This window comes from Pieris napi, chromosome 8 (assembly GCF_905475465.1).
Source record: "Pieris napi chromosome 8, ilPieNapi1.2, whole genome shotgun sequence".
Classification (NCBI taxonomy): Eukaryota; Metazoa; Arthropoda; class Insecta; order Lepidoptera; family Pieridae; genus Pieris; species Pieris napi.
The window spans coordinates 1860840-1874367 of record NC_062241.1 but is presented as its reverse complement, the minus strand read 5'-3'; the positions used below and the strand labels follow the sequence as shown (position 1 = coordinate 1874367).

Below are 13528 nucleotides of genomic sequence, written 5' to 3'. Positions count from 1 at the left end.
ACGCACAAATCCACACCATTTAAGTTTTGATGCGATTTTGTTTATTCCCTGTATATTTATGTAAAATTGTTGTATATTATGTAAATTATTAATATACCTTTTTATCTATATCGCCTATTTTTCACGACATATCAAGTTTTCCTTAATAGCTTAGCAATAAATCCATATACTCGCTACAGCAATTCAAGTGACAATATACAACCATTTTATCATAACAATTTTCAAATTTAAAGCTTGTATAGAGACATTAAGCTGATTATTGGATTTATATTAAATTATACGACTGTCATTCCATTGTATTTTCTAAAAAAAATTACAAGATTTGTTATTCAAAAACTCTCAATAAATATTTCGTACTAACGACTATTCAATTTAATACATTTTTTTTAGTTCAGAATATTTTAATACAATGTCTGAAAAACAAAAATTGGGATTTGCTTTATCCTTGTGTTGTGCTGTGCGGTTATTTTGACACGTCGTGCCTTAGGTAGAGTAAGAAAGTTTGTTTTCATTTTCTAATAAAACGTATTTACAATTGCTTTGTTTTATTTGCAATAATAATCTAGAGATAATAGATGTGCCTTGCGCTTTAACCCAATGGCCACGTGTTATCTGTTACGTAAAGACGGTTACTTAACTCGGAGGAACCGTTATGACCCGCAATTAATAATACCCAAAAACAGATTAGGGTAAAAAAAACCTTCACCGGGGAAGGCGTGAATCTTTACTTCGCACTTCGCTCACTCCAGTGAGCCTGCCTGTCCTGTCCATCAGGCGATTGACTTCCCCGCGACGGCTCAAGCCGAGGTCCGAGTCTCAGAAGACGCCCGGCGGTAGTCGCGGGAAAAACGCCCATTCAGGCTCGAGGGATAAACAGCCCATGCAGAGTATGGCTGTAAAGGCCAGGCCAACAGCGAGATTCCTTTTTTTTTAAATTATGTCCGAGTATATTAGATTATTCTATGTACAAATTTAATCGTAGCTGTTATCTGCAATGTGTAAAATGCGGTGTTCTATCTTGTTAAAGAATCAGAGAACCAATTCTAAATATTGCGACTTGTATTACGACGTGAACACTGAACAGTGAGCTGTCTGCTGAGAGCCCACCCAAGATTTAGGATTTCTAATTACTGACATCGATTTGTTCTGCTTTAGGGCATCCTTGCAATCAGTTTACAGAATTTAATGAATTGGTCTATCGTTATAACATAATAGTTTTACTAATTTTCAACTAAATAAAATACTAAAAGTTATGTTTTTACGAAAGACTAGGCGGTATGGTCGAAAGACTATATAAAGCCTGCGCCGTGGGCGAAAAGAAAAAAAAAAGCTAAAAGTTGTATAAACTTTAGACTCGGAACATATAAATAACAATAACTTTGATCGTAATAGGTAACTCATTTACCTACTACACCGCCAAAATAACCGAAAAATACATAAAGAATGTAAAACAACTAATTTCAAAGGTTCACAATATAGCGATATGACAAAATATGTATATAACTGTATGCATTTTATATGACTATTACAGTCTGTCCCATATTTGTGGTATCTGTGTCTTTATTTTAAATGTGTGCGTGTAATTATCGTGTAAAACGAAATCGCACATCTGCGTCAGTGTGCAATGTCGCGATTGCTGACTGCTGAAGAGTTTTTGCTGTGTTCGCTTTTATTTTTGTAAATAATCGACTGTAATACCGTGTTAAGTGATAAGTAAACACACAGTAAGGTAAAATGTGATGTTCTTTGAAATAACAATGAACTTAAACAGTGTTTTACTACAAAACTACTATGTGATTTCGTGCAATAACTCGTCACTTTGGTTGTTTGTCAATGACGTCTGCGTTTAGCGCAACGAATAGTAGAAATAAAGTTTGATTGTGACAAGTAGTGAAAACATAAATAAATTACAGTGCTATAATCGATGCGTGTTAAAATGGATAAGTGTTTCCAACAGTGGAACAATTTCAATACAACTGGGGCCATCAGAGGTGGCTCATGAAGAAAGGGTAATCAGTTACTATTATTTCCTTATTTGCATATATTTTATGTATTAAAATGTACATATTTGTAAATTGTGCTAGGTAATTTATATCTAAATCTGTTATATTCAATAATTAGTGGTTATGGGGCAATGTTTTGCTTCGATACCTTTATTATAGGTTATGATACAACTTTTGTTGTTTATGATCTCGTAATTTGGAGTTTCTGAGGTAAAGATTTGAGATTTAGTTAAGACCATCTATTTTCTTCTAAGTTAGATGTCGTACACGTAATTTGGATCTAGGATGTATTATTTCTCTTGATACTTTCTCTTCTTGAAGTGAAGGGAGTAACAGTGATAGGGCGATTGTATAGGCCGTGAAATAAAACGAGACGGCTATAAAGTTCCTACTATGTTTTGGCTATTAGATTAGTTTTCTATATAGTATATAATAGCTTCAAACTTTACTAAAATGTTTAGGAAAGACATTATTTAAAATGAATGGCTGCTAATTTAATTCTATGTAGCAACTAAAGAACATACCTATTTATAACTTTTCTGGTAAATTAAGTTATTTAGAAATGTTATAGGTACTGTGAGTAAGTAAGAGTAACTCATAAGTTTTGTATTTCTACATTTCTAATACAAATTTGTTACAACTTACCATAACATTTATACATCTTTTTTTAAAAGTACTGTGTTTAGCCTATAACTATTTAACTATTTATTTTATATCTGTGTATTATTGATACAATATTGGTACAATGTAGGATTTAAAAAATGATGGATTTATATGATTTTTGTCAGTCATGTTTCACTCTTCTCCATAAAATTTCGTCTTTAAAAGAAAATTAAATAATAAAAGCCACATATTTGTCATTTCTAAGATGTGTAAAGTAACATAACATATGCCTGTAAGGGTGTAAAAAAACTATTTGAGAAGAGGCACTTTATTTTGAATACACTAGACATGCAGAATTTTTCATATTATTAGTTTAATGAAAAAAATTAGGAAAATTATCTACTCATATCCTTATATTAAATATCTACTGTGGTAGTGTCTTATGGGAAAAATATGGTTAAAAGAAATAATTTTCTGTAAAACCAAAAGTTGCACTTCCATTAAAATTAATGTATTAAACTATACAAAAACACATTTTTTTCTATATTCAATGCAATGGTCTAAAATTTAGTATTTACAAGCAATTTACTTTAAACTTGTAATATATATTATTATTCTTTATATGAAACTGGCATAAATTCAATGAAGACTCTAGAAAAACTCTTTTTTGTAATATGTGCCTATAAGACATTCACTTTGGCCCTTCACATGTTTGGCTTACTTTGCCAGTGGCAGAAAATATTAACATTCTTATTAATGATCTGTTTATAAGCATTAATAAATTGTGCATAATGCTCAGATGTATTATGAAAGACACTGCTACATTAAAAGATTTTTGTCAGACAAAAGCATGTCAATGTTAAAATTGTTTAATCAATTATAATAATTATGTAATTCATGCAATTATCGGTTTATTAGCATGATCATTACCTAACAGGCTTTTTAAATCAGCACAATGCTTACATGATTTGCAATAAAAATTACATACTAAGCTAAATTGTATATTTACTGTAAGACAAAACTGGTTATCTTTAAACACCAACCACTTTACAACCTTGACCCGACATCAAGAGATATGTCAGTCTCTTACCTTCCTTGATAGTTTTGTACATATATTATCATGAACTTTATATATAATATATAACTTACACCAGTTTACTAAATAAACATCTTTCAGTCAATTTTTATATGAAAAATGATGAATCTAGAGATTTCCAATTGTTTCTTTTAAAGTATACATGTACATTGTTAATTGAAGTGTACTTATGTTCTTTTAACTAAATTTTGTCATTAATTTTTACAAAATTGCCATCATTATATATTTTGTGCTTTAAATAAATAGGATTCTGTTCCTTCAAATTTGATTTCAACCTAAAGGTCTGTCTGTTGAATTTAGCAAGTTTCTATCCCAGGAGATTACCCTTTAGAACCTCTTTACTTTATAAAATATGTATACATATGTCTAGACTTTGTTGATCATCAATCAAGGATCTTGAGTAATAAAATAAAATTTTATCCATATTCATATATTATGTTCAGTAAAAAACTCTACTTTATAGTTATTTTTAATTTGCTAAACTTTGTTCCTTATATGTTCCTTTATAAAATGACAGTTTTCAACAACTGTCAATACCAAATTATGACTTAAGAGAAGTGGAAAATTTCCCTACCAAAGTCAATGTTCACCTAAAAATAAAATGTATGCATAAATGTCTCTAACTCCCCTTATTTAGACTCTGCATATCTGGATTAATGACTTATTTATGATTTTAATGACTACAATCACCTGTAATTAATTTTGATTGGTTTTACAATAAATAAAAAAAATGTGTTTTAAAATCAGAGGAAAATTACACACAATTAAATAGATCAGTTTCATAACTTGAAATGCCATTTTCCTTATAACACTGTAAAATTGTTGTTGTACTTTATGTTATTAGTAACATTTTAGTCACCCTGATATATATTTAATGTATATTATAATATAAGCCAGTTGAACAACATAAATACTTTAAGGAAATATTATATTTAACAAATATACGTAAGGTATTTATAACTTCCCATTTTATTATGTAGATAGTATGACAAAATTATAAAGATTTCCTAATTTATCCTCTGCCTCACATTTTTCTCGACCTCTGATCTTCCTACTAAAGAAGTGAGAGCAGCTACAATCTAGCCTATGCAATATTCTTGGCTGAAAAGTAATAGTATGCTTACTTAATTTTCTAATAATAATTTTCTACAATATTAATAATCAATTATCTTAGATTATTGACATGCATATTGTTCAATTATTTTTTTAGCACTATGATCTATATAGAAAAATACTTACGTACTTGCAATTCTATTCCCTACCCTGCACTAATTTACTTGTAGTACCCTACAATCTAAGTCCAAGTCTATAAGATTTAAGTCAATGTAAATCATAATTATTATATATATTATATTTTAAAAGACCTAGCAAGCTATAGCAAGACCAATTATTTGCTTGATTAATTTTAAAGCTTTTTAATATTTTGATGTATTGTAACCTTTTTTTAAATTCGTCTAATTAAATTAACTTACAATTTTTGTATAGGAAAGATGTTTCTTGCATCACATTTTTAGCTAAAGTATAAAATAACCAATATTTTACATTAGTTGGAACAGATAAACTTTATTTGTAGTACTTTACCCATGCCACAATTTACTTGCTATTGTTATAAATATACACTTAAGTGTTCAATGTACAATGGTAACCTAGTTTACTTACAGATAACAACGCAGGGTCAAATCTTTATAATATCAGTTGTAGAGCCTTTATCGCCTAAACATGTATGTCCATTCTTTAGAAGAACATAGTGTTTGAAGGAATGGCCCTAATTGTAATTATTGCATCTGTCGGATTCGATTTGTGTTTCAGTTTTATCTTAATGGCTTTTTAAATTAGTATAAAATGTTTGTTTGCTTAGCTGTTTGTTGTGTGAGTAAAAAATGTTGCCTTCATGTGGCGTGTACTTCCATTATCTAAAACATTTACTTAGTACATAAGTGATAAAATCTCAGACTCAAATAGAATATGTGTTTTTATAAGCAATAGTTCCTAAAAAAGCTTTAACTGAAACAAGCACAAAAGTGTCTGCACATGCATACTACTTCTGAATTCCTTCCTTCGGGCTTTATTAAGGCTTCAGTTAACGCCTGTTTTCTCTGCATACATCAATGAAGTTAAGGTACATAATTAACGCGATCAATCTAGCTACAGAGGTCGCGTTAATATAAAATACATATCCTTTATATACCATTAAATAATCTCTGTAATCGACCAATGGTTATTGGACCAGCTAGAGTGTAATTAATGCTAATTAATGTAAAGCGCACTTCATCACGTGTTCGGCCTCTATAGAATTAATTACAACCAAACAGGTGTTGCCTGAACGGATGTTAAGATAGCATTACCAAAATTTAAATTACAGTATTCAGTAGCATTTGGGATTCTACTATTGTCTATTTGATTTTTGATTTTGTAAGTGAAATATGGATTCTGTGTGTGTGTGTGTGTGTGTTACCCTAATATTGATTCCAAGCACAGAGCCTCGCACCTAAGTAGTTTAGTTAAGGGACCATGAAGCATGGAATGTCAGTTGCGATTCTCGCTCAGAACGCAAATTATAATAATTTATGCTTATGATGATTGACTATGGTCAATCATATCATATTTCGGAGACATGGTTATTTGGTCTCAACAATTCCTTCCTCCTTGTCTCGAGAATCCTAAGAGCAACCTTTGACATGATTAGGCTTGTGTTGCTTCAGCAATTTTTTTATTAGTTCCTAGCTGGGAATGTTAGTATTAGTATGTCACAATTATATTATAATAATCTATTCAGTCTATAATTTTTTTTTTAGTTAAAAATAAAGCTGAATTTCCCACTTTCGATTTGTCAAAACTCTGCCATCTAAATGTTGTTGTGATGTTCGCAAACTGAGTATAAAATAGCAAGGCAAGTTAGCATTTATAAAACAACCTACTTTATGTTGTATGAGTTCAAATAAATAAGATAAAAAAATAATAATAAAAATGTTTTTATTCATTTGACAACAATTCAAAGATATTTGTTAAGTATTTATGTGTATATAAATGCGATAATAAAACAAAGCAATAATTGCAAAATACATAAATCAAACATTTTCTATTGATAGTCGATAATGACTGCAATTAATGTACGGTGCGCACGCGTTGCTAACTAGCCGGTTATCGCGCCCATACTATTAAGTAACCGGTTAAAGGTATATCCTGCTGTAGGAAATTAAAAAAGTGCTTAAAAATTCCTCTTCAGACTAAAATTTGTAAGCGTTAGAGATGCAACAACCCGTGACCATGTTTGGTCATACCAATCCAATTGGATTATTTACATATCGTTGCTTTCTTTCATAAATAAAATCAATTAAATCCTACTTAATTCTAATCTATCATAATGTAAATTTACAGAGACGAAGGAGTATGTTTAATAAGTAGATTGTATTAAATTCAAATTCAACTTCAAAAATATTTTTTTCATATAGGTAACAAAATGTACACTTATGAACGTCAAAAAATAAATATATATATGTATATGTATGAAATGCTTCTAGTCACATTTACTGCCAGTTTTCAAATCAAGGGCCTTGAACGAAAGAGAAGGTTACAATTGAACTCTTCGCCATTCTTACACAGGGAAATGGTGATAAATACTGATTTCTATCTTTTACATAAGAGATATTGAATAAAATATATATATAGCGTGTAATGTAATGTTGACATTTACCAAATTTGGCTGCATTTTCTAATCTACTATGAAATAGATTATAAAAAAGTAGGTATGAAGTAAATAGGCCATGTAAACACGCGTAATGTATCGCATTCCTAATATGAATTTTAAATTATCCTTTGTTTATTATTAGGTCAGCGTTGAAATCGACAGCGTTATAAGAATGCAGAAATCTAGATCAAATGAACCTACCTTAATAATTTATTGTGTGTGGTTTATTAGAGTATATTTTATCTCCTTCTACCGCAGCTTATAAAAAGAGACGGCTATAAATTTGCTACCTTATTGTTCATTCTTTGAATAGACCTCGTTTTAACTCTATTACACTATACTTGTCTGAAATAGTATTTAATATTAATACGAGAATCAATCTGGTTAAATGACAAGTTTCTACATATGTTTAATTTATTTTAAGAAATATATGGTCCTTCTATGTCCATTCAGCTTCAGAAAATTATGAATATTATCTATATAATAATGTGAATTTCCATATACACTTGGCCATACGATTATCTCGTTTAAGATAACGCCTGATAATAAGATATGGGCAAACATCTTTTCATTAAACGTATATTTACATAAGGTATATATTTATATTGATTAGATACAGTATAACGACTTTATTCGCTGTTCGAATTAGTATAAAAAGATGTATCCAACACAAAAACATAAGGCTGATATTAAACCTGATTAACAAGTGCTACTCTACATTAAATTTTTATTACATACATTTATATCATAATATATCTAGCTACGAACCGTAGTCTAACTATACACAACACACTTTAAAACCGCTTTTTGTATAGCAAAATTTACAAGTGGGATAAATAGTAGTGAGTGGATAAAAATATAATCTAAAGACACAGATAATACACATAGTGTCCTGTATGATTCGATAATTTAATCTGATCCTGATATCGAGGCCAGGCCTAACTAGATGCTGTTTATAGTAGTGCATGATGCATTGGAAGATGGAGCAAGGCTGACGTATCTCCATACCCCGGCCAAGGCCTATTAATGCGACACGTTTTAATCAATGAGAACTAATATCTATGACTATGACTTGCCCGTGAATGACAGTTTTTTATATAATAGGGGGGCAAACGAGCTTGCGGGACGACCAAAAAGGGCAGTCTTCGCAGCCCATAGACACCCATTTTTAGTGGGTGCGTTGCCGGCCTTTAAATTTGTTATATAGTCTATAATATATATATTTTACACTTCAATCATCTGTATCACTTTAAGTTGTCTACTACGGGTTGTAAAAGATTATTAGGTTGTTGCTTGTTTATTGTTTTTTGTGTGTAAATACGTAGTGTTTTTTGTGTGTAAATACGTAGTAAATAAATGAAAGTATTTTCGACCTTTTCATTAATCCCACGCGAAATCGTGAGTACGATATCGTTTAACAGACGTAGGAGTGAGAAGAAAGAGAAAGAAGGCTGTATTGTATCTTACTACCTATAGTTAAAAAAAATTAATAGAAACAGCTTACGAATATTTTTCGCTAGATTTTAATCAGTTAAAATTAAAGCAAAACAGGCTCCAATATTATTTTTATTTTATACCAACAGTGCTTCTTAAACTCTGAAATACAAAGTATTTATAATCAGTATACTCATAGTTAATCCCCATAGCTGTTTCCGACACAATTTCCATACAAAAACAATAGCGGTAATAAAAAGGTAACAGCTGAAGCACAAATTGTAGACATTCCCTCGAAATGAATGTTCAGGCCCATCTCAGACATAAATAGGAGTAAAGCTCTTTAACGCCGACGGAAAACATTCGTCATCCACAAATCTAGTCCTATTTCATTCCAGACTCCAGATAAATAAACCTTCGGACTAAATGTTGACGTAAAATTAAATAATATGGGAATATAAATCAAGGATTTGACACATAATAAGTAAAAACGTATGTTTATAGCCCATAGACATTTTTGTGTCAGAGTTTAGAATCATAGTGGTTCCAATCCAATCAAAAATAATCCATCTATGGTTTAAGATAAATGCTTGGGCTTTTCTATCTTGAAAAATTTCTTTTAAAACAATGCGATTTCTTCCCATTCTTATTCATCCTCGTGGAAAGTAAAGACGCATTTTAATAAAAGTTGTGTTTTCCGTAAACCTTCCGGAACATTATGATATTAAAAACGTAACTTATTAATTAAGTTTAGTTAAAAGCTGATAATGCTTACTTCTACTTAGCACATATAAAGTGAGTATAACATTTAAAAAAAATATAACAGAGGTCAAACCGGCTGATGGAGGAGGAAGATGTTTAGTGATACCGTCGCCCATGCACACTCACATTGCCAGAAGGTGCGCAAGTGCGTTGCCGGCCTTTTAAGAATTGTTACGCTTTATTCGAAGGAGTCGGGGATTGGTGTAAATCTAATAAGATAAAAAAATTCAAGATATAATATTCTAACTTATCCTAAGATTGATAATTTTTCTTTACATATGTGCCTATAACTTAAGTTATGTGTCCAAGGTATATAATATATATTGCAATATCTTCCATGTGAGTTATGAATATACAGAATGGTTTGAATGAACGATTTGTTTGAGGACAAACTTTAAACTTTGGCACTCCTCAGTATATTTAACTTATTATATTTGTAAGTATTTAAATCAAAATGTTCACTATTATTGCCTTTTAATGGCAAAACTCTAAATTGAACATCTTAAGGATTGTCTGCGTTGTTGGGGACATAGCTAAACGATTTAGATATTACCGTCGGCGGACGTGGACCTTTGCCAACTCACTCGGCGTGGACTTATTCGCGTTATAACATGTACGGTCTTTATAAACTATAAACCTAGATTGTGGAATGTTTTTTTTAAATTTCGATTTGACTCTAGAACCTGTGATTCGTGACACTTAAGCTTTTAAATTTTACTTTTTTTATTTTTTGATGTCTAAATCTGGCGTTTAAAAAAAATATTAGTTTGTCCCCTTAGAATTTATTTTTCCTTAAAAGGGTTGCCTGGAAGAGACCGCTTCTTAGCAATAACACCGCCCGTTGTCTCCTTAAATATGTAATGTAACAAAGTGTTAGTAAATAAATTGCCTTTTGAGACAGTAAGAGAGATTGTGTAGATCAAGAGTTCAAAGAAATTAATATTGACGAGATTTTAATTATGGTTTGATTATTGATACTGTATATACTATAAAACAAAGCATGATTTTATTAAGAATACGTCCATCTTTTTTACTAAAAATATATATACACAAATATACCAAATATTCAAGGGTTTTGGAAGTGTGCGTTAGTTAAAGTAGTGTTATAACATTGATTTTTTATGATTGGGGGTTGATATTTATTCACTTTAACTTTCAACAAACATATTAATTTATAATGACTCAAAAGGATTGTAATAAAATCGTCGACGATTAAAATTTAACGCGAATGAGAATATATTTGGACGTATTTGCTATCTGTTACAATTATTTGACTGTTCCAACATCGAGACTAACTTATTTGTCTGCTTTAAGACACAGGACGCCTTCAAGTGTGTTGCTGAATTAACTTTATTGTATAAATTTTGTTACCAATTTAAGATATGGCTATATAGTCCAGTCAAATTATGGCTAAAAACGGGTTAAATAAACATGAGCGAACACAGTTTGGGGATTTTGAGGATCGATAGGGGGGTGTATTCTGAGCATAAATTCCAATTTGAGGGGTTGTACTGAGGTCAGCTCAAGGTCATTTCGATGGAAACGCGTTTAATTCGATATCTCGAGAATGGTTAGTGTTAGGCGAAAAATTGTAGAGACCTTTTCTTTTCCTAACTAAATTTACTAACTTTTTTATTTGAAACTTTTTTGTATAACATTAATATTTTTCAAGTTATTACTCCCGCAAGGCAGAAATTTTACTTTTTTTTCAATTTTTCGTCGTTTTCTCCCCAACCATTCAATTTTATTAAATTTTACCGATCATCGAAGTGTAGATCTTTTAATTATGAACAATTTTGTTCTTAAACTTTTTTCCGTAATGCCAATACCTTCGGAGTTATAGATTACTTTACCGAGCGAAATCCGCGCCACTGTCGCAATATAAAAAAGGTCAATCGATTAAACTATTTAAAAATTAGGTATTTAATTTGGGTAAGAAGTAAATTAACAATTAAAACTGTTTCACACATTTATTGATAGAAAAATAGGTTATAAAATTCGGAATATTAAGCACCCGAGGTCGATGGAAGTGATTCGTGAATATTCGTGATCCTGACGGTATCGGGGCATACGTCGTCCTCGTCCATAGCGTCAAGATCATCTTCGTCGATAACGTTCGCGACATTCGAACAATAGTTCTCTTGGCAATTGGTGCAAATCACTGAGCAAAAGAGGCCGGCCTTTCTGCATCCGCACGCTTTGCTGCATTTGGTTTTGCATTTGCACGCAATCCATCTCTTGACGCAATGGACGAGGACGACGTATGCCCCGATACCGTCAGGACCACGAATATTCACGAATCACTTCCATCGACCTCGGGTGCTTAATATTCCGAATTTTATAACCTATTTTTCTATCAATAAATATGTGAAACAGTTTTAATTGTTAATTTACTTCTTACCCAAATTAAATACCTAATTTTTAAATAGTTTAATCGATTGACCTTTTTATATTGCGACAGTGGCGCGGATTTCGCTCGGTAAAGTAATCTATAACTCCGAAGGTATTGGCATTACGGAAAAAAGTTTAAGAACAAAATTGTTCATAATTAAAAGATCTACTCTTCGATGATCGGTAAAATTTAATAAAATTGAATGGTTGGGGAGAAAACGACGAAAAATTGAAAAAAAAGTAAAATTTCTGCCTTGCGGGAGTAATAACTTGAAAAATATTAATGTTATACAAAAAAGTTTCAAATAAAAAAGTTAGTAAATTTAGTTAGGAAAAGAAAAGGTCTCTACAATTTTTCGCCTAACACTAACCATTCTCGAGATATCGAATTAAACGCGTTTCCATCGAAATGACCTTGAGCTGACCTCAGTACAACCCCTCAAATTGGAATTTATGCTCAGAATACACCCCCCTATCGATCCTCAAAATCCCCAAACTGTGTTCGCTCATGTTTATTTATTTCGTAATTTGACTGGAGTAATAATTTGAAATGTATGGTTTTTACATTTATTAAAATTATATATTTTTGATAACGGTTTTGATAGGAGTTTATATTTCATCAGCCTATAATAGTAACATCGTTATATGAGGCTATACTATGTGTTAATCTAATAACAAAATTATCTAAATTTTCCATTTGATCTAGAAAATCCATTTTCAACAAACACAAATACCTACTACCTAAAATCTTTCCTTTAACTAAACTGTCAAAAAATGCTGTCAAACGCGAAATCAGATCATATGACGCCATTTTTGTCTTATACACCCGTTAAACTAGGCCTCTGCTTTGTTTAAGCATTGTACAAGGCTTGCTACAAACACTTGTTAGGTATACTTGTAACAGCCGTATACATCAGACTTGCCTATTCATTTAATAGTAATATTTTTCTTATAACAGGCTTATACGATGTGCATAAATCTTTATTAGTAATAGTTTACATATATGTAAATATATATACATACCAAGCAATGACCCAAAATCAGTATATGCCCCCGACACAAGAGAACGCCATCATCGACAATCCCGCCCCGCAGCTCTTTTTATATATAAATTGTTATTAAAATTATTATTGTTGAGTAGTTACTTAAATTATACTACATCGTATTGGTGTATATGTTACACGTGTAAGAAAGTTTTCAAATGTAATCCTCATAGTAAAATTACATAATGATTACTGCCTTCGTAGAATAATGTGAGTTGAGAGTTAAAGTGAAAAATTTCGTAAAGAAAATCGTAAGATACACCTGCGTGCGTAAACGATTTGTTTGTAAATTGTTCTTAAGAAATTGTGTTATTTTTATATTACGTTTACGCTAGACAGCCGAGTTCAATGCCCGTAGTGATTGAGTCCTGGAACCTATTAATAGAAACTGGACGATTCATCAACTCTGGAGAGGTTCTCGATTAATTAAACTTGTGAGATTCGATTCGTTCTTGATAATATGACAATTGTATTTAGTCAAAAGTTATGTCTTTTATATGTTACTAGC

At 31.0% G+C, this 13528-nt stretch overlaps 1 protein-coding gene across 1 annotated transcript in view; it reads left to right on the top strand.

Moving 5' to 3' along the window:
• The first annotated feature begins 1610 nt into the window (after window positions 1–1610).
• Window positions 1611–13528, top strand: part of LOC125051513 (AF4/FMR2 family member 1) — a 201447-nt gene continuing 189529 nt past the window's right edge. The window contains exon 1 of the mRNA XM_047651867.1: window positions 1611–2009. Within this exon, the coding sequence (XP_047507823.1) occupies window positions 1999–2009 (11 nt within the window). The 5' untranslated portion in view covers window positions 1611–1998. The remainder of the gene's footprint in view (window positions 2010–13528) is intronic.